At 34.0% G+C, this 23,322-nt stretch overlaps 1 protein-coding gene across 2 annotated transcripts in view; it reads left to right on the plus strand.

The window, feature by feature from the left end:
- KLHL1 (kelch like family member 1) overlaps positions 1–23,112 on the plus strand; it is a 237,681-nt gene extending 214,569 nt beyond the window's left edge. For both annotated transcript variants that reach the window (XM_049816006.1, XM_049816007.1), the window contains 4 exons: positions 904–1,066; positions 16,294–16,506; positions 21,003–21,174; positions 22,815–23,112. In XM_049816006.1, the coding sequence (XP_049671963.1) occupies positions 904–1,066; positions 16,294–16,506; positions 21,003–21,174; positions 22,815–22,874 (608 nt within the window). In that variant the 3' untranslated portion in view covers positions 22,875–23,112. The remainder of the gene's footprint in view (positions 1–903; positions 1,067–16,293; positions 16,507–21,002; positions 21,175–22,814) is intronic.
- Positions 23,113–23,322: the final 210 nt, after the last annotated feature.

The raw sequence follows: 23,322 nt of genomic DNA on the forward strand, positions 1-23,322 counted from the left end.
TACTTAGCTATAACTTATCTTCCAGAGCCTTCTAAGTTTAACTGAAGATACTGTGAGATAGAGAATTCATCAGTTCCTTTGAATGGGTGATTAAAAACCCTGATAGTTAAAAAATTGTTTCTTATTTAAATTTTTCCTACTTCAACTTCCATGCTTCAAATTTTGTTTTACTTTTCTTCACTAGATAAAAGAATCCTTATATACCCAAGATTATTTTCCTGTGAAGGTACCCATTCTCTTGTTATTTCTTTTTTTTATAAGGTAAATTGATGAACCGGCTTAAGTTTCTCACTGTAAGTTACTTATTTGAGACTTTGAATATGTTTTTTTTTGATTCTGTGCTTGTCCACCAAGCTTCCAGCCAGTGAAAAATTGAATGTTTTCTTCTACATAATTGACAAAAATGCTGAAAACATCAGACTTCTTTCCCTTCCCTGTGGAACCCTGGTAGAAGCAATTCCATTCAGTGAAATCCTCCTTAGGTTGACAATAATTAGAGATCCATCAGGTATCCAGTCCATAATTTATTTATCATGTGCTTTACTCATATTCTAAAGAGCTAATTCATGATCAGAATGTTATGAGATACTAAGTTAAACAGTATACAGAAATCTAAGACTATCACATCATTGACAGTTTTTTCTATGAAGCAAACAATCTTCTCAAGGAATTAAATTAGGTTTGTTTGACAAGACCTATTTTTCATAAAGCCATGTGGAATGGCATTAATTTTATTCCTGTTTGCTAATACTTAATTAATCAAATCTCAAATTGGTGTTTCCATTTTCACTTTGAATGTGCAAGTTCATTTGTTAGCTGTGTTTTGGAAAACTATTTATTTTTTTTTTACTATTGATAGAGAAAGCATACTTTTATCTTCTTTCACTCTCTCCTCCATTTTAGGAGTTACAGTGCTTGAAGGGCCTATTTATGCAGTGGGAGGACATGATGGTTGGAGTTATTTGAATACAGTTGAGAGGTGGGACCCTCAAAGTCAGCAGTGGACATTTGTGGCAAGTATGTCAATTGCCAGAAGCACTGTTGGAGTAGCAGCATTAAATGGCAAGTGAGTAGGGTATTCTTACACGGTTGAAACACATTTCTTAGGCGAATCAAAAACTGTGACACACAGTAGTAAATAACTTTTAGCATGTTGTAATAGAGGATGTCTTTTAAAATAAATGTAGACAGAGTTGTGCATACCCTCCTATATCTCATGGCTCCTACATTTATTTGAAATAAGTAATGTATATATATATTTTCTATATTATTTTTGTTTAATATTTATATCAAATGCTTAAGAATATAGACCTGAAATTTCAGTGTGTATGGTGTAAATAACAGTCAGTTGCATCATCTGACTTTTATATGTTGTATATATCAGTTCTAGTTAACCGAGTTTATCCTTCTAATATAGTCATGTACCCAGTGATAAGATTTGTTGTATATACATTTTGTACCTTGCTTCAGCCAAACATTGACCCATGAAACTGTCTTTGTCTCAAGGCAATTACATCTACACAGCAAGTAAACAGAAATTTGATTCTTGTCAAAACAGTCAGACTACATTAAACCTGTAATTCTAATTTTTTTCATATTCTAAGTTTCTCTTTTGTAACTTTCATTTTCATTTCAAACTTTCAATTAAAATTAAAATTGTAATATGGCACTTACTAAAACTCATTTTACGGTAATGTGATATGATGTATTACTTGTTGCTTATCACTTTAAAAGTATTGCCTTTTAGCTATGTGTCTAAAAAAAGTATGGTGTGAACTGTAATAATTTAGAGGTGGGGGAGGAGTTCATCACACCTAACTTCAGAGATTTTTGTATAGACATCTACAAGTGAGCCAATCATCTTAAGTTTGCCTTATGGTCAATGGAAGAAATACATACTTTCAGGATATCATTTGTCTTACTTTAGACATTTGTGTTAGGACAGCATGAATTTTTCTCTCTAAGTGCCCGTTTTTCTCTACTAACTGTATAGGAAACCTGAGGACTCTGATATCAGATTTTGACTTCTATGTTTCTGATATTTAAGCGGGGAAGATGAATCCCACTGTAGACAACTGAAAATAAATAAAGGGAGGTCAGTAAAGAATCCCTTGGGAATGGTGGGAGCAATGGAGTAAGGCAAATTTCTGGAATATTATTTTCCTCATACTTTATTACTACTGAACAGCAAGGAAAAAAGGATGAGAAACAGCTGCAGATGTGGGATGGAATGAGAGAGTAAATGTTGAGGACATGAAAAAGATAGTTAATACAAGTTAGGATTAAAAGTTTATGGGGAAAAATAGGACTTATTAAGGCTATTGGGTTTCATGGTAGACTATGCTGTTTCATAATTCAACAATCCACTAAAATCTGCCCACCTCATTTCTTCCAGGAGCAAATCATTCAGTTTTGATTATACAGTCGGAAAAACACCCCAAAATCCTTTATTTTAGGTTGTGCTTATCACACCTAAGATACAGGCTTGAGATAAGTAGGCTGAATTGATTGCTGGTGTTGTCAGACTCTTTCCACTGACTATAAGAGTCACTGAATATAAAAGTCAACAAAGGAGCTTAATTTAGCCCAAACAACAATGTTACAAGACCTATAGGAGATTGTGTACCTTTCTGTAGCAGCAGGAGGAGGCCTGACAGAATACCCATAATTGCACCATTATGACAATATGCAGATATGTATTTTTTAAATTGAATCTCAAATTAATTAAAACTACAGGCTTTAAAAGTGTTAACTAATTTTATGAGTTTGTCAGTTGTGTCCTATTTGCAGAGTAACTCTGGATTAAACAGGCTTTATTGGATGCATTCATTATTAATGTTATATTATTTAATTCATGGTATTATATATTCAGATGATCTACTTCTCATCCATGACATTAGGAGTTAGTTTTATGTTGTGAAATCACCTGCAAACCACTGAAGCTTAATTGTCATTGCTTTCTCTTATTAAGTCACAGTGGCACTGAAATGTTCCAGAATAGATCAAATGGACAAAGCTGCTTTAATAACCCTGTTACTCTAAAAGAATCTGGTTTGAATAGTGTATTAGCTCAATTTTGCATGACTTACTTAGAACACATTTAAATGAAAAGAGATGTTATCTATGTCTCAGAAAGGTGGAATGGACACCGCTGAAAACAGAAAAGCAGTGGTCGCACTGAAGCAAATAACAAATATACTACTGATTTTTATTTTTTTTTAATTGAATAACCATCTTTAAAAAATATCCCATATGCTGAGAACTGAAACTTGAAAACATATGTAAGGACCAAACCTTTCAACTCTCTGGTGCTATTCTTACTACGCTGCTGTTCCACACAACTGACATATGCTGCATTCCTCATCTGAGTGTTTTGCTTTGAACTAGGCAGAAGGTTATGGAATTATTTTTTTTTAAATAAATTCTAAGGATATTAGAAATAGATGTCTCAATGAGAAAGAAGATGTTGGCTTTAACATTCAACAAAGAAGGAACTATTTTATTATGGTAGTTCTGAGAAGCCTTTTCCTGGTTATTCCTTAGGTTTTTCTTCTGCGCTGAATTAAATAAGTAAATAAATAAAATGCAGCAGGGTTAGACTGTCTTTGAAGTGAGAAAGTTAAAAACTATTCTATGTGTATATCTCCCACACTGCTTTGGGCAATTTACATAAAAGGGGAACTGTATGCTAAATATCTCAAATGTGAGCTTCTTAAATACTTGAAAAAATATAGTCTCATCTTTTGAGTTTTAATGCTGGAAACTATTCCATTTGTGATCTCCATACCTCTATGGTCTGCTTCATTGGTTTTCCAGTTAAAGCCATTTTAAGGAGAAAAAAATGATATATAGTACCATAAAAAATGATGAAAATTGTATTTCTTTATAAGCTTCTGGTGGAAATAAATAAAAACCAAAACCTTTTAGATTCTGATCTCCTTAGGCTCTGAGACAATTGATTTGTAAGTAGCTTCTTATTAGTTCTTAATGTATTGAACCTTTTTAAGCTTACTTATGTTTTTGAAGCTCACTTGTATAGTCTGTGCAAGTCAATTACGAATTATTTTGCTGCTCAAACAAATGGAAAGCAATACTATCTGAATTTGGCAAAACAGGGCACACAGAAATGAATGTTATTTCACTGAAATACATTTTTAAATTTAAACTGAAAATGGCATATTATATCAAAATCCTTCCTAATACCTGAAAAGGATTGTGTCAGTGTGTGCATCGAAATACAGCCTGGAAAATCTTTTCATTATTGAAGCCCTAAAATCCTCCTGAATTTGTCAGAAATTCAGACAAATAAATATCTGAAGTACTTTTTTTTTTTTTTTTTTTTTAACTTGATGCCTTTATCAATTTTTAAAATACTTTGGTAGCTACTGTAGGACTTGCCATGACTGTAGAGTTTCATGGGATGAAACATGGTCAGTAGTTCCTTCTGATCTGGAAGCAGGATCTTCTCTGCCTTGTTACTGTTAACAACCCTGTTGCACAGACACAAAGAGAAAGAGTGCATGAACTCTCTCACATCAGCAACAGATGCGGGTGTTAAAACATTAAATGTGAAACAGATTTAAACTTCAAAAAAATCAGGAAAGGATGGTGCTTTTTATATGCAGATAACAGGAGAGGTCAGAAGTTGGGATGATTTATTTGAATTGTTCTTTGGGGGCTCACATAAGTGACATATAACTAGTATGCAATATATACTATGTAGGACTAGTATTCTACAGTTTACAGGACGTAATGCTGAAGCCATAGTACTCTTCTACAGCATAAATTAAAATCACTAGGAAACCAGAATTGCAAAAAAATTGTATCTTTTCCAGAAATTTTTTAAAATTGTCACTTACTGTTTCAAGATTATGTCTTAATTTCTTCATTTTTAAAATCAAGAAGAAGAAAAAAATCTAGTTGACAGTTTCAATCCAATAAATACTAATCTTGTCAGTAACTTAAAATATAGTTGCCTCCAAGGCTACAGTAGCTATTTATTAGCTTTCTATTAAAAAGTCTTTAATATATGAAGCATGCATTCCCTAAGAACACTGAACCTTTACACTAATTTACTTCATGTAATTTAATTTCAGAACAAAGTTTATTCTAATGGGGAAACTGTACGTAAAAATAAAATTAAGTTTATACACTTGCCTTGGGACTGTATACTTAAAAGAGACTCTCTGTATCATACAGATTTATGTTATTCCAAATAATTGTGACACAACCATAACTGAAAATTTTCTAGATTTTCCTATTATATGGCCACAAAATTACATTACAGAAAATATTCCTGAGTTTTTACTTGTATGTTGGAAATTATCAGCATTCTTTTTGTGTAACTATAGCTTTCATGGCAGAAAGACTGGCCCTTTACTTGTGTTCTCTTCAACAGATATCAGTAAATCTGTGCTACAAAAGGAAAAAATACTCAGCTGTTATTATGATCTGCAGATTGACTTTAAATGGTACAACATCACAGCAGTACATTGAGTTAAGTGTCAAATATAATGACTTTGGCACACACTGGGAAGCAGTTCATTCACGTGGTAACATCTTGCGGAACAAAGGAGAAGGAAGGTCTGCCCTTTATCGATTGCCACATCCTCAAAGATGTGTTTTAGTGAACTTGATATTTCTACCTGCTGCTGCTGTTTTTATCAAATATCACACACCATTATTGATCTATGATAGATGATAAAAAGCAAGGAATTGTCTAACCTTAACATTTAAAAATAGAACTATTTTAAATGCCCTTTCAAATAATCTTTTAGTTTTATTTGAGAAAAAAAAAAGTTTTATAACTATTTGTTTTCTTCGAAGAAAAGTAACAGAGCAGTGGAAAATGCTGCAGGAAAATATTATTCCCCATCAATATCTATCTGACTTGTATCTGATTCTTTCAACAAAGCAGCAGCAAAGGATTTTTTGTTATTATCATTAGTATTAGGATTTCTATTACATCTGTGCTTATGCATTGTACAATGAGGGAAGGAGAAAGGAGATGCTGTGAACTGGGAGTTACTCTGGCATTGTTATGGTGGGTTAGCCTTAGCTAACAGTCAAATGCACACCCAGATGCTCACTCACTCTCCTTCGTTAGACAAGGGAAGAAAATAGGCTGAGAAAGCTCATGGGTTGAGACAAAGACAGCAAATTCACTTACCAGTTACTGTCACGGGCAAAACAAACTTGACTTGGGGAAAATTAATGTAATTTATTGCTAATAAAAATAGATTCTGGGTTGTTAGAAACAAAGACAAATTTTAAAAACCACCTTTCTTCACCCCTTTCACAGCTCATCCTCTGTCTTTCATTCCCGATTCCTCTACCCCCACCCGCGTGGTGCAGGAGGATGGGGAATGGGGGTTGCGGTCAGTCCATAACTGCTCCTATCTGCCGCTCCTTCCTCCTCATGCATTTCCCTTCTCCATCATGGGCTCTCCACAGGCAGCCGTCCTTTGGGAAATAGCCTGCTGCTCCAGTGTGGTGGTGGTGTGGATATCTGCTTCAATGCCATGGAGCGCCTCCTCCTCCTTCTCTGACTTTGGTGTTGCCTCTACTGTTTCTCACTCTCTTTTTCCCCCTCCTCACTCTCTCTCTGCACCATTTTCTGCCCTTTTTGAAACCTGTTTTCCCCGGGGCACCCCGGCCTTGTCTGTGGGGCTGAGCGGTGCCCTGGGGTGGGTGGGTTGGAGCCGGCTGGAGCCGGCTGGAACCGGCTGTGTCCGGCACGGGGCAGCCCCCGCCGCTCCTCACAGGGGCCGTGTCTGCAGCCCCCCCGCCACCAACGCCTGGGCACTTACAAACAGTACAATGGCAATATTGATTTTTGCACACTTAATCATGAAATAATTGCCAAATACTGGACATTTTTGTGCTGAGTTAGGAGATCAGGTTGCCTATCAAAATGTTGTCTAAATGGAGTTTGGAGAAGACAGGATTATTAGAAGACAGTAAGGAAACCATTTAAACTGGGCAAGGGTGAAAGATGAAGAATGGGGATAGGCTTCAAGTACCCGAGCAACAGATCTGTCTTGGGGCAAATGACCAGCTCTGGCCAAGGTTCACCGTTTTTTTATAGCAGTTTTGAAAAAAAGCTAAGTTGAACATTTTTAAAACATTTGAGCTTTCAGGAGGTTGGTGCCATAGCTCTATCTGTGGTTCTTGTTAATAAGTTTGGTACCAAAGGAAGTAACCAAATGCTCAAACACTCTTGAGGACAAGAGTCGCAATTTCTAATCTCGGGAAGGACATCTGAATTATGACTGGTGATTATTTTAAGCAGGAAAATGCAATACAAATACTAAGGTCAAGATGCTTAGCTGACTCAAAGGTATTTTCTTTTATTGGAACAAAACTGTAAACGTAGATCCTCTTAATCCAATCCATCATCTTTAACATTGGAGTTGTTTGGAAAGCTTCATCTTTCTCCATCAATCATGTTTGCTTCCTTTTCCCTGTTTATCTTAGTTACTGACATTTAAATGTATTCCCTTCTCATATTTCTATTGAAAGACACACTAACGTAAAAATGTGATTTTGTGGTTGTGTCCTTTATGAAATTATTTATTAATCAGTAGGCAATGTCAGATTTTGTCTGTTGCTTGACTGTAGCAGATAGGATTTAGAATAGCTTCCACATTCTATTAATTCTACTTAAGCATTCATAGAAATAGAGCATACCAATGATTTTTTTTTTTAAAGAATACTTATGTATATATGTATTTACTATTTTGTTCCCTCACGCCCATGCAAATTCATTTGTTACATTTTCAATTTCATTTGTTAGGTGGAGAAGCTTTAATAACATCTAGGTTTATTTTTAAAAAAATGTTTTTTATTGAATTATATTCAGTTACCTTCATTCGGTTCCACCAGTTTTGCGATAGTTGGATTCATTTAATAATGGATTTCTATAAATTGGATTATTGTCTTAGCAGTACTTTTCCAGCTATTCTCTTTTTTCATTTTGAATAGGAAACACAGAGAGCTGGCCAATAGAGATGCTAGCATATATGCAGGGGAATGTTTTGTTTTCAGGTCATTTAATGAGACAAAGCTGGAATGAAACTTGTGTTATTTAGATCAATATTGTGCCTGTGGTAAATAGCAGTTGCTTTAGTTTAATATGTCCCTTATGACTATTAGGCATTATTACAAAGTGAACATTAGAAAATTTAGCTTGCTGAACCTTCATTTTCAAGAAAATAACAGAATTGAAACCAAATTAGCATGAGCACAAGAAGGGTTCTCAAAATTGTCTTGCAGTTAGTCACTCACAGGAATATATTTGCTGTGTACTGACCTCGGAGAGGCATAGGTTAATAATTCCACAAAGTCCTTAATAGGAGTTCAGTGTTTGGCACAAGAGAATTAGCACTGTATTGCATTCATATAACCACCTTCAAAACTTGATTGCATGGCTGATTACAACCTCCTTCAGGAGTTCTGCTTCTTTGCCTTTCATGCATTATATAATAAACTATCTGTGGCATTTTCTCTTAGCAGAATCATTAAAGCTTATTACTAATTCAGTGCCCTGGTCTGATCTTTTGTACTTTTGCACACAAATTTATATTTCCTATGTGGGGGTCCCATGCAGCTAAATGAATGTGCAATTCAATTCAATATGCATCATATTCTCTCTTTTTCAAGCAAGATTTAACTTGTCATTTTACATCCAACCTGTAAAATAGCAGTCTCTGCACAGGCTTACTTCTTTTTATGTGGCTAGGCTAGCCTTAAAAAGGGCTAGAACAGATACAAGTTAGGTAAATACATGTGACTCCTAGAAGAGGACAATGAAAAATCATGAAACTTTACAGTAAAACCAATATTTTTCCTACAGTCCAAGGTAGGCGCATACACAGCTAGAATGTACTGTTCTTTAGAACCCAAGTGATTGTTAGGAAACATGGCAGATGCTAATGACATTGCTGCATTGCAGGGCAGGAACTTGATGAGCCTGTTTTCTCTTGATACACTATGGTAAGGCTCCCACATGCTTAGGCCACATTTCTATTTTGCATGTTTACTGCACATCTACATCTTTTAGTGCATACACCCCACTGTGCACTTCTTTTCACCCATCACCCACACAAACAGGATTTTTGGACTAGCTGACTGTTGACTGGTATACAGCTAGCGTGACTGTTATTTGCTGTAAGATCTGCCATTCAGCTTTTGTAATAAGAAACATTTTGTCTTTACTACATAGTTCTTTTTTTTTCTGTAAATTTTGTAATGAACAACAACTTCTACATAGATAATGAACATAACATACTATGGTATGCATTAATTTGGGCAGGTAAGGGTACTTCAGACCAAGCAGACGTGGTGAGTTAACTAACTCAGTCCTAATACCTGACAGAAAAAGGCAATCAGGTCACTCCATCTAACTCAAGCTTTCAGATGCAACATACATACAAATCTAGACAGCGGGAGGCAGTGTGGACGATGCCTAGAAAGATTCACAGCCAATTTTTTTTTTAATTGTGCAGCTGCCACAATTAAGCACAGACTTTTAAAAAGCATTCAGCAATCGCTGTCTTACCTCTCATGGTCAAAACAGCAAAAGATATTAGCATCCCACATTCTGGATTATTCTGAAAGTCTGGCTTTTAATTATTATCTTTAGTGGGAGATGAAGTATGAGAATCCCAGGCTGTCTTTAAAAGTACTTAGTTGCCTATATGCTGGGACCTGAAGGAAGCCCTTGTTCAGTGCAGTCGAACAAGTCTAGATACTCCCCTGACCACCTGTAGGCATTTACTTGAATTACATACACACATGTATACACACATGTATTCATATGTGTGTATCTACATATGCATAAACATACTTTTTTATTTCCACATATGCATAAGTCTGGAAGGATATTTAACCTTTAAATATTACTGAAATTAAAGAAAGCTAAATATCTAATTTGATACTCAACTAAATATCTTTATGGGCAACGGCCGTTGGAGCAGCTATCAAATACCTACTGAACTCAGCAGAACAGAATACTATGCCATCTTCACTGTTAACTGATAGTTCTATTTTTCTAATTTGAAACTTGATTAGCTTCTTAATAGCTAATATTGGTCTAAAATGAAATGTCTTTTGACTCGGTAGACCAACTTCAGCTGAATCTTTCATTACTGGTTGAATTCATTGAATTGAGAAGGATTTGTTCATTGTGAAGGTCACAGACTAAATGATCTAAGACTTTTTTTCAAGTCATCCATATAATCGCAACGCACAGACAATTTTCATACTTCAGTAAAAACTAGGGAACTGGCTCAATATTATTAAATAAATGAAGTATTAATATGCTGTAATTGTGATTTTTAAAGATGAAGTAACACTTTAGAATTTCATGCCAAGCTAACAAGATAAGAAAGTATGACTGAAACAATTATATTTCCCATCAGAGTAGGTTTTTTCATGGCTTTTTTGGCTTGAGGGTTTCTTTGCTCTTGTGCCTTATTGGTGATTCAGCTATTCTTTTACTATGCCATTTGAACTAAGAAAAATACTATACTTGGCATACATAATTACAGTCACGTAAAGAGAGAAAATATGTTTCATACTGCATGCTTTCTGCCCACAATATTCTCAATGACTACAAACGAATACTTTTAGATCAATATTTTATGACTGATATGCATATTTTGCCTGATACTGAAATACAGCAGTGCTTTTCCTTGTCAAAAAGTTCATGCTTTCACGTGTCTGTTTCCATAACAGGCCATACATTATCTACCCAACTTGAGAGTAGAATGAAATTTGACTTAGGATGATATTAATTACTTACTAGGAATTTTATAGATGTAACTAATTTTATAAAATCCTTTTGCAATGGGAAGAATGACATATTTCAAAGACTAATCAACAAGTTATCAGCCTTAGAATTTTTTTTGTAGAAACTTTTTAAATCTTGTCTCTGTTCTTACTATATATTACTCTAAATGTATTTTGACCTATAAATAAATTGATACTTTAATTTAAATCCTGTAGAAGTTATTTTAGGTTCTTTTATGACAGTTTTGATGCTGCTGATGTTTTATAAATGTGCTGTTTATTAAGTACTGCTGTTGATCAGACTCTTTTCTCAGAAAGGCAATTATTCTGCCTCCCAATATAGGGAAAAAGGGACACATGTTGAAAAAATTCTTCCTTAACTGTAGAAACTACAAAAAGTTGTAAATAATGTTTAATATTTTAGTCAAAATCATGCAATAAATGGATACTGAAACAACAAAATGGAACAGCTGTATGGTCTAAAATTATTAAATTCACAAAGAAGATGAATATTATGAACATATTAACTCGGTCTAGGATGAAGTAATCTGCTAATTCAATAACAATTTCTTATTTAATGACAGATTCACTGTATCTTTTTTAATAAATAAGAGAGGAAATAAAAGGCCTTAAGCTCATGCTGTAGTAAATGATTAATTTATAAAAACTATTTGGCCTTAACTATCCTATAGCCTGATACAATCAAGAACATTTTTAACTGGTGGAATTTGCATACAATCACTGGTCTTGCAGAGAAAATGTAGCCCATATAACTTTGATTAGAATTAAATTTAATTGAAATAGGTTCTTTGTATTAGGAAACTATACTTTCTAGTGTAGGAAGTAGAACTTTGCAGTAATTATATTATCCATGCAGGGTGTTTTTCTTTCAGTATTTTCTATCAGTAGTTACTATTTCTTTAATTGCAGGCACTTACTGTATGACTTTTTTTTTCTTCACTTTTTTTTTGGTCAAACTGTATAAATTTTTAATTTACTCCACTACTGCATTACTGCACCAAATACAAGAAATACCATTCCAAATTTGCACACAGAAATGAGACTTCGTTAATGCTTTCCATTCAGAAAATTATCAGGTTTTCAACTTTTGCCAGTGAACTGCTATTTATTGGCATAACCAAGGCAGCATGGATAGATATCTTTCCTCTCCTACAGTCTGATTCCTAGATCAGGTATGGACTGATTGAGCAATACAGAAGTCTGGCACTGATGAAAATTATTACATTCCCCTCAGTTCTACCAGGCAGATATCCTTTGTGCCAGAGTCATTCTCTCTTGCTCTTTCAGGCACACTGAAAGGGCAGAAAAGGGTACAAAGGAGCCTAAGCAAAAGACTGAATATGGTTTTTGATATTCACAGTGAAAGAATTTTGAAAGGCAAAACCTCATTAAGAAATGCAGGAAAGGCATGATTCAAATGTTTTCACAAGCCATACTACCTCACATCAAAGGCAGTCTGGTCTTTTGAGGTTGGCTTGTCAAACGGAATTTAAAAATGGCTTTTTTGATTACTTATCAAAGGTTTGTAATGACAGCACTGAGAGAAATGCTTTTGATCCAGCCAGTCATGATTTCTCCTAATGTCTCCTACTTTGAAACCTCTACTGCATTTTCTAGCCATTTTGTACATACATATATACAAAAGTGTTTAGGAATCTCTATCCATCTTAATACAAAAAAGTAGTGACCAAACCCTGAAAAGACAGATTTCCAGCTCAGAGGAGACTGAGTTTGGTCTAAATTTGTACCTATGCACAGTGTCTGAATAAGCTGAACCATTGGGGAATAGAAATCTATAACATCTCCGCAGGCAAAATTTTCACTGTGATCAGAGGAGATAAAAGTGCTCAGTACTGGATGCTTTCTTTTCCGTGTCGATCTTCGCCTCTAAACAGTGATAATTATAATAGAAATCCCAACAGCTTTGATGGGTTATACAATGAGGTGCAATTCTGTTAACAGAATATTCCCAACTCAAAAATGAATGAACATGTGACTATTACGTGATCGTGCTTATGGTTATTTCTTAAGCTTTCTTTTTAATCGCTCAATGTTGAAAATAAAAATCTTATAAAACTGTAGGTACTCAAAAGCTATTAAGAGATATGACATCTACAAGAAGTCTACAGACACCAGTAATCTGGGAGAAATAGAAAAAAATAAGCCATGTGTTTGATGCTAGTTGAAGTAGTATGTGAGGTAAGGTAAAATTACTAAAATAATATTGTAAATTAACAATGTGAAATTGCTAAATTCAGACTCACTGGATTATCTTTCATCTCTGAATTCTGAAAGTACTTGCATATGAAAACGAAAGTCTACTTACAAGTACTTTCAACAAATGATCCAGAGCAGAGGTGGTACCTGGTAACTGAAGTAATACAATGGAATATAGTTAAGAGGCAAAAGAGCAGCCCTTGCAATTGCAGGACTGATAACTGATCTCAGTAATGCCAGGTTTTCAGGCCTTCTTAGAGAAATACATTATACTTTTCCTTATAGAAAATTTTACTATAAACTGTTACCAAGAAAGACAAAGCTGCAGAAATGGATTCATTCTAAGTCATCTAATAAAATAGGACCCTGAGCACTAAGAAGGAAGTAGGACTACTAAGTATCTTTGGATATAAGTATTTAAAAAATTTCAGTTAGCTATATAGTATCCTGAACGTTCAGCACTGGTTGCAGAGTTGTTCTGCAGTCATTTAGAGCCTTTGTGACTATGGATTATGAAATTTGGTTGAAGAGTGGGAGCAATTCCTGACAGGTGTTCAGCAACAACCAGAACTTTAAAACAATTACTCAGTTTCCAACTTTAATTTGTCTGAACTAGATCATTGTGAAATAAAATTTTATTGTTAGTCTTATGAACTATTCTTTGCTGAGATATAAACACAATCAAACTGTAAAATGATAGTTCCAAAATCTGATTTTGGAAATTATTTTTGTTTTGTTCTGCATAGCACAGAGTGTTTTAACAAAAACCAGGTCATTCCAATCTCTGGCCGAAACTTTCATCAGTTACTTATGAACGGCATTTGCTAACTCTTTACCAGCAACTCAGGAATGCCTTTGGCTATATTTTACTACCTGTCTTAATTGAAATAGAGGAATGAAAAAGTATGCTTCGCTTTCACTATGGAAATACCAGCTTATAGATTTATTTCAGTTGAAAGACAACAGAATAGATGAGAACTTTTAATGCCAAAAGAAATAAACAAAGTGGCTGGTATATAAATTGGGGGAACACATGATTATTCACACTGAACTCTGCAGAAGTGTTGGTACTTTGCATTTTTTAAAATTCTGTGAGGTGTTTAGGTGTCCAAATATTTACTTAGAAATCTATTTGGAAATCTCAGGCTTGTTAACCATGGCCTTCGTTTTTAGGGAACAAATCACTTATCAACATGTGTCTACTGCCATTTGAATTGCCTCAGGATAGCTTACTTGACCTCCAGCAATCATGCATATTTCTCCTGTGTAGTCTTTGTCATATCTGCCAGCCTGCAGGGAATGTCACTGTACCCTAAATGTCACAGATAATGTTTGATCACTGTCAAGTGATGAACCAAGTCCCATCTTTGAAAATAAAGATAACGTCCATGCAGACACCTATATGTAAATGCTTGTATTTGTATTTATATTAATGTTAATGTATTTGGATCACACGTTTAAATTTTTTTAGTGCTCTTCCGCAGTTCTTATTCTCTGCTGAAGAAAAAAAGTATGGTTGTGGCTGATGAAATAAATTGTTCTTTAGACTTGTCTGACTACCATGTGCATAACAACAATTTAGACACTGTAGACACCCACAGATTAACACTTAACATGTAGGTGTCTTAATCTTAAATTGGATCCCACCTGTATATATCTGATAGTCATATTGAAAGGTAAATGTCTTAGGTCTGGATTCACAGAAATAGTTGCAAAAAAGTGTATTTGCTTTAACATCTCTCATAGAAGAGTATGGATTCTCCTGGCTACTTCAGTCAGAGCACAAGTATGTTTGTCAGGCAGTACCAAAATGTTCTATGGCTTCAGTGACATATTTAGTGGTAGTACGGTGCTTCCTTATTCATCAGCATCCATGCCAACGAAACGTAATGGTAAATGCACATTTAAGTAGCTCTGAATTCATGGAGCACTTAGGACAGTAAAAGCTTCCCAATGAATAATTGCTTCACACAGACAGCTTTTGCATCCTAAATTGCTCAGTGGTTGGACTTTAAAATAGGCTGTGTTTCTATTAGTTAATCTGCAGGCACTGTAAAAAGGGCAACAGACTGCAAAAGGATTCATATAAGAAAAGAATGCAACATGGTAATAGTGGGAAAGAAAAATCAGAACCGTTTCCTCCTGGGAACCATTATAAAGGGAGGAAGGAAACAAGTTTCTTGTCTGCAGATAGTTACAAACACAATATATTTTATGTTGAACCACATTTTTGCCATTTCAAATATAAAATATTTTCAGAAGTTTTTCATGACTTCCCTATAGAACTCAGTCCTCATAATATAGTCTGATGAAGAAAATCAAGATACAGTGCCTGGGGGTATCATTTTCTTACTTGCTGAGTAGACATGTTAATGTTAGCGTGAGCAAGACTTTTCTTCAGTATAACCAAGATCCTTGAAACTGAGGTAAGTACTTTTTAAAAACCCACGTTTAAAACATAATGCAATATTCATTTCTGCAATGCACTGCAATTTTGATCTCTACTATCCTGTAAGTGTAAAATTCATTCTGGATGCGAGCATCCCATTGATAGTTTTGTATCTGGAATAGGCTGAATACTAGATCAAAGACTGACTATGGTTTTCCATATGGTTTGTACTTCAGCATACAAAGCTTGTGCAGTACTACTTTTTTTTTTTTTTTTTTTTTTTTTTTTCCCCCCAGGAAGGCACTATTAGAAGCCTGTGAATCTATGCAGTATTAAAGAATTACACAATATAGGATATTAAAATAAGGACAGCAGTTGTCAGACTAATTCCAACTACTTTGATGCATGATAAAAACACAGAAAAATTATAATAAATGGATTGCATATTTCTTGTTTGTCTGGATTACCAGTTATAAATTAGTGCTTTCACTTCCACCTCACAGATGATGAGCAGTTAGACAGCAACCCTGCTTACATGATTTATAAATCTATATAGACAAATCTGCATGTCACTTATGGCACTCTTGGCAGTATATGCTGTAATCAAAGAATGAAAATATCCATTACCAAAAAGAAAATATCTTCCTGTCTATTCAGGTGGGCAAAGCACTAAATAGTATGTGAATTTGGTAATAATATTAAAATCATCTATGTTTGCTGACCATATGAAATTCATATGATTTTGAGACATTATCTTTTTTTTCTTTTTCCTGCTCACTGATGTCAGATAAAAACCCCCAGATGCTCCTTGGTTTTATTTTTACAGTTCTGACGTCTTGTTTTATTAACATTTTTATTTGTGTGTATTTTCTTAGGTTATATTCAGTTGGAGGTCGGGATGGAAGTTCGTGTTTGAGTTCAATGGAATATTATGATCCTCACACAAATAAATGGAATATGTGTGCTCCTATGTGTAAGAGAAGAGGAGGTGTAGGAGTGGCTACGTGTGATGGCTTTCTTTATGCAGTTGGAGGGCATGATGCTCCTGCTTCTAACCATTGTTCCCGACTGCTGGACTATGTAGAAAGGTATCCAATTATACATGCATTTTTCGAATACAAAATAATGTCCAGTAGCATCATTTTCTTACCTAAGTGACAGTAAAATTAAACAGATGGTTTTGCCCCAAGAAATGCTAAATTATTATTTACTTGAAAAAGTCCATAGAGGTTTGTTAGAAGATAATTTCTTTTAAGGTTATTTTCTTTCCCTTTTAATCACAGTACTATTGTATGTTACCATGGACACAAAAATCCATTATTTTCACATCTCATTTAAGAAATCTTTGTTTTTAGGGCACGATATTACACATTGCAGAGTCATAAATTAAACTTTGCAGAGATAAAAATTCAGCTTTGAAATAATTTTATAACACCAAATTGTGTTTAGAAGTATTTTGTAACTCTAAAAACATAGCTAAGCAAAGAAATATAGAACTGCTTAAGAGATGGATATTTACAGTACATGACATTGCTTCCTTTAGCAGCACTGTCAATTCCTGTTGTGTTGATATAAGCCTTATACACTCTATTTACCGTACCCTAATTTTTGCAGGTGGATATTTTGCAAATTCAAGAATACCTAGTAGGGGAGTAGGGCACAGTTGGAGTGGTTATAGCACTCAATTTGAAGGTACTCTTCAAATGTTTCATGAAGGTCTGACTTTTTTCTGTTTCTGTAGGCTTTAAAATAGAACAAGGAAAGTATACTCTCCAAATATGTACATGTTGCAAAGGTTAAATTGGATACTTTTGAGTAGTTGGTTTATCTTGACATACAAGTAAAGATAGGCACTGGGAGAGATTTATCGATTTATTTATATTTTGAAGGTGTTAAACTTTAATTTAATGTCAGGTATTGCTTCTGCTGTATCTGGCTTGGCATTTACCAGTTACCTAATATGTAATCCAAAAATTGTAAGTTAAAACTTACTCCTTATGTTATCCATATGATTTTGCTCAGTCTTAGACCCATTCCCATCTCTACTGTATGTAAGCAAAGATCACAGACCGGCAAATACTTTACTTCTCATTTCCAACAGATGGAAAGTTCATCAGAGAAATCCCATGATGGCTGTACTTACAGGGCCTATCCTTCTGGGCTTCTGTTTATAAGGAACAATAACCAGAATTTTCAATGAAATAACTTTATATTAAGACTACTAGTGACAACATTAATAAGTATGAAATCTGTCCAACTACTTCTGCTTATTGGTACTTGTAAGGGAGCTTTTCTTTAATTTTTCTGTCTCTGAGAAGAAAACCCTTCTGTTGTTGAAGACAAACCACATCCCATCACATTTGTCTTTCGCAGGGGGGGACTGTAACAACAAACTAAACCACATATCCTTAAGCTATTTTATGTACTGGTATATGAATGACATTATACAGTATTCCTTGTATAGGTATTTTTGCACTGATAGCAAAAATTTTGGATAATGTACTTCATGGGCAGTTAGCTTCCAGGTTAGAAGTTGGGACTAACAAATCAGAACATGTAATGCTATTAGCTTGCATAGAGTGGATGTGAATTAAGCAGTGGACTCCACTACAACATGAAAAATCTCTCATGGCCCTCCCAGTAATTGATAACTTTATATAAAGTGGCTAGGGTGTGATTTAGTGTCTCTATTTTTACATTCAAAAATAATACATCATCTTCAAAAAATAAAAACATCTCAATAACTTAGGGAACCAAAGACTAATAAGTGATAATGAGGTCTATTATAGTAAGCTATTTTACATCTGTCTGAAAGTTTTACTTTCTGTAAATATCTAGGGCATCTTTTTTAGCTAAGTCTCTTTCCTTCTTCAGGAATGAGTCTCTGCTTCAGTCATTTTGTCATTCTGCTACAGCCTGATAGGATGTGCTTTATTCAAATACCAATTTGCTCCTGGAAGACTGTCAAACCAGACATAATGTTTTAAAATTTATTTTTAAGATTATGTAAATCTAGTGAGAGCAGATATGTGTTTTCTAAATGCTACTGCTAAAATCCTGCTCAACAGTAATTAGGACTCCCAGTGTGAACTCTTCTAAGGTTGATGCAATTATAAAGGGTTTCCTATGGATTCAAGCATTCTAAAATAAAATAATAGTTATGTTTGTCTGCTCTTCACAAGCTGGGAAAGTACAATGTTGCATTCCTTTTTTAAATGTAAAATAACTAGATCCTTTTTTAAGAATTATAAGATTTTGGAGATGTTTTGGCAGATTTTATAAAGTAGCTTTCTTTTCCAAATGTTACTCAAAACTTGAGAGCTATTAAAACCATAAGCAAGTGATCTATACTTTTTTCCCCTTCATCTCACCTTGATTTCAAATTGATTTCTTTCTACATTCAGGAACTTCTATCATAACCCTTCTGACCGTAGGGCATATCTAGTTATTATAAAGATGAAATGTACAGTTGTTTTTAACAGAAGAAAGGATATAAGAAATCTCAGCCATTTTCCTGGCAATTACAAAAAACAAGTTCTTGTGCAGGTCTATTTTGCTGACAGAATTGAGTTATAAGAATTCTGTTTAGCCTTGCATATCTGTTTATTACAAAAGGAATAAAGTCCAAAGATGTCAAATGTATTTAGTTTCCCCTGCTTTTGCACCTCATCACCTTGGCCCTTGTAATTCAAGAGTAGTGTATCAAAGAGTCTATTAAAATTTATTGCCTTTAGGCAGGTGAAAATACAATGCATGCTGGTGCATTTCAGCAGCTGGGAAACTTTCAGCTAGAGGCATACGATGCTGTTGAAAAAGTCATACAGTCTTTGAAAAAATCCATTCAAAATTAATTTTAGGGGGGGGGGGCTTGTTACATGAACACTTCCCTTCCACGTATTCAAGCATTGTTTTAAAGCATTTTAATCTCAAGTTTTAAAAAAACATTTATCTCTTATCTAGATATTTAACTCAAAACTTTTAAGGTAAGATAGCAAAATGAAAGAATGTGAATAAATAAAATAAAGAATTTTTTTTAAAAAAGCAAAATGAACAACACAATCAATTTAATGGTATTTTAAACATAAAAAGTTGAACACAAAATTTTCACATCTTATTTTCTAGAGAACTCCCCATAAAACCAGAAGGCTTAGCAGCCAATAGATGAGTAGAACTTTTTTCCAAAAATGTATTTAGCTGTCAAGAACAATTTAATCAAGGTTAAAGACAATTCTGTTATTGTCCAATTTGAAGGTCATATTTCTGAACCAAAGGACACTTACAAGCAAAGTACTGTAACATTGTTGCATTTTTTACATTAAAAAAAAAAAAATAAAATTTTCCATTATTCAAATATAATGTGGGACTTCAAACAGTATTCCTACTAGTTGCTTACTGAGAATATGAATGAAGCATATGAAGCATATGTATATACAACTTCCTGTAGGATTATCAACTTCTAGTTAATAAAATTTAGACTAGAGGAAAATGTGTTGAAAGAATTTGACTCCCCCCAAAAAAAATAAACTTATAGTTGATACTGTTTCTTAAAGGTGTAGGAGAAAGTGGTTTGATGCCATTTTGAATGCCATGAATTTTATATAACAATATAGTAGTTAGAGGACTTGTAAATAAGTAAGATTTTTAGCCATTATACAGATCCTTTATAATTATTTTAGAGAAATTATCATGCCCAAAGTGTGATCTGCCTTACACTTAAGCAAATTACTAAAGTCAGTCAAAGGTTTTGTATCCTTAAACTGTTTATTTACTCCAGTTATTATAAGTGATTCTACTACATAGTAGAGATGCTTAAGGACAGATTAAATTCTTTGTATCATACTGTGATAGAGTATTCTATTTTAGTAATATTTGTCATCTAAAAATGAGGTATCTATCTAGTTTAACCTAGTACTCCAGATATCCTTAGTAATAAACTAAGAGGCACTATCAAAAGGTGATTCATTTCTGTTTTACAGCTGTCTAAAATAGACACAATGGAATGGCTTCTGAAATTAACTAATTTTTACACTGTTATTCAATATCTAAATTAATGGCCTAGGCTAAGTGTTTAATTTTTAAATGACTTTCATTATACAAAAGGAATTTTGCCCTCAGTTTTAAAAATTCTATGGTGATTATGTCTTAAAAACTGTACTACTCTCTTCACTTGAGCAAATATCAGGAGCAGAATCTAACTCTAATGCAGTTAAGCATATCCCCTGAATTCAAAGGGAGGTTTTCTGGCTGTGAACATTGCATAGTATAATTTCAGAAATTAAAATATGGGGTATTATAATTTTAGAAAGAATATTTTAATATGCTACAAGAAATACCCTATTTAAAATATATACATAAAAATGTACATACATCCAGCTATTGCCCTTATATCCTTCTCAAATCTCCTTTTATGACACCTTTATCCGACAAATACCTTAGTTTATTCCAAATGGTTGGCTGAGCAAAAGATGCTAAAGGATTTTTATTATTTTTTTTCCAGAAAAAGAGGGCTATATTCAAATGGAGATAAGCATGAATTCTCACTTATCTTCACCCTGGACATTCAGTTTCCTTTCTCTTTCCTCAGGTATGATCCAAAAACTGATACATGGACAATGGTGGCTCCACTGAGTATGCCTCGAGATGCTGTTGGTGTCTGTCTCCTTGGTGACAAATTATATGCAGTAGGGGGCTATGATGGTCAAACATATTTGAACACTATGGAAGCATATGACCCTCAAACTAATGAATGGACACAGGTAATCATAAAGTCTTTATTTTTTTTTCATCTGTAACATTTTTAAATAGTTGTACATAATACCATTACTTTTCTGAAAAAAGTATAGTATCTGAGGTTGCCATAGCTGTAAATCTAGTCATAGTATTTTTTCAAGTATTATATCAGGAGTTTCCTCTGAAGACAGAAGAGAGAATTAGATCCTAACTGGAAAAAGACAGAATAAACAGTCATTAGAAATATTATCTTGTTACCTTTCAGGCAAAATTCTTGTTCTGATCAGTTTCCATAGCAAATTAATTTGTTTCATCTTTCTTCATGCAGAAGAAATGTCATTAAAAGTACCACAATGGATCTGGAATTTTAATTGGTAACCAGCATGTCCTGAAGAGCCTTCATATGAAATTTGTTTACTTTGTGTGGAGAGCCAAGTTTTTATTTCATTCTTCAATTTGGTTTTCTTATGTTTGATGGATGTTTTCAAATGTTGAATTGTATCTATGTTTCTAATGTTGAACCATATCAGAATTAACAGGTATAATAGAAATAGTGGTATAATTCAAAAAGCTGGGGACTAGTGATTTGGTTGTAGAAGGAATGCATTTTATTATGTCACAGTAGTGCTTGGAAAGATTTGGATTTACAGCAAAGACTTAAAGAGAAACAAAAGATTATTTCAACACTCTGTTATTAATTCTGTTTTAAGACTTTCTGAAAAAGTAATTTGTTCCACCAGTGTAGATATTTACATCTGAATTAGTCACCCTAAGTTCCTTTTAAAGTTAGTGAAGAAAAATACATACTTCGAAAGCATGATCTTATCCTAAAATAAGCATTTAAAATAGGACAGATGTCTTATACTCAAAAATGCCTATTTCTTTTTATGATTGTAAAGAGGGGCTTCTGTTGTCAAGCTTAAAGGTAGTCATACGTGGTATAAAGTTAATGCAGAAGCCCATCTTTTTTATCTGCTATTCATTAAATTACAAGAGAGCATTTTTATGACATTCTGTAGAAAATAAAAAAATCAATTTGGAAAGATTCTTTTCTCAAATCCACCAGTCCACATAAAAAAACATAAATAACCATGTTTGGACAGATCGGAAACATGTAACACCTCTGCTTTGATATGTACAGTACCATTAATTACTGTCTATTACCATTACTATTATTATTACATACCAGCTGACTCTACTGTTTTAGTTTCAGCAAGGTCCAGTTTAAAGTTATTAAACCTTGTGTTGTCTTGAATACTGTCTAAAGCTGCCAAACTTATTCCAAAGGACACTTGAACTTGTTTAGGAATACTGGAACCATACAATTTTTGTATTGGTAGCCTTGACCTTGTCTCAGGGACTGAAGTGGAAGCATCAGCTACAGTCTACAGATTATAGAAGCTCCTTGCATATCAGCAGTTCACAAAATTGATGACAGCTTGAAAATCACTTCTTTTTTTCTGTTCTTACACTATCAAGTGAAAGATGTCAGATGTGAGTAAGTAACTTCAAAACTGCAATACTAGGATATTCTGAGCTGTATTTATTTTTAATGGCTTATACTCCCATTAGTTTTGACCATTTTGGAGTAATGTTGACACAGCACTTTGGCAATCTCTTGCATGGCTTGTTCCTGCTCATTTAATTTGTATCTTTTTTTCTGCAGATGGCTTCCCTAAATATTGGAAGAGCTGGTGCCTGTGTTGTAGTCATCAAACAACCATGACTTTGTCAGCACTGCTTAGGATTTTACTGACTGTGAAATTATTATTTTTCTATCAGACAACGAAAATAATAACTACATGAGAACAAGGATTTACACAGTGAATACTCTGTTGATCACAGACCTGAAGAAGTTTGGAAGTGGGAAAGATTAAGTATTTATGCCCTATAAAATCATAAAAACCTGTTCACAGACAGTGAACAAGAAAAAAAATCAGGCTGTTGTAGGCGTAAAAGTCTGAACGTGGAGTAGTAATTTCAGGTACTGTTCTCATGAATGTGTCCTGGAGAACTGGATCATCAAGGGACAGCTGTACACAAGGAGCAGGAGGGAATACGAGAAGAGTTTTCATGGCCGCAAGAGTTTTAACTGCAGAAACATTAAAGTACATTTAATCACTTTTAAACTGTGTTTTTTGAAAGAGAAAAGTAGGTAGTAATGTAAGATTTTT

Source organism: Accipiter gentilis, chromosome 13 (genome assembly GCF_929443795.1).
Source record: "Accipiter gentilis chromosome 13, bAccGen1.1, whole genome shotgun sequence".
NCBI lineage: Eukaryota > Metazoa > Chordata > Aves > Accipitriformes > Accipitridae > Astur > Astur gentilis.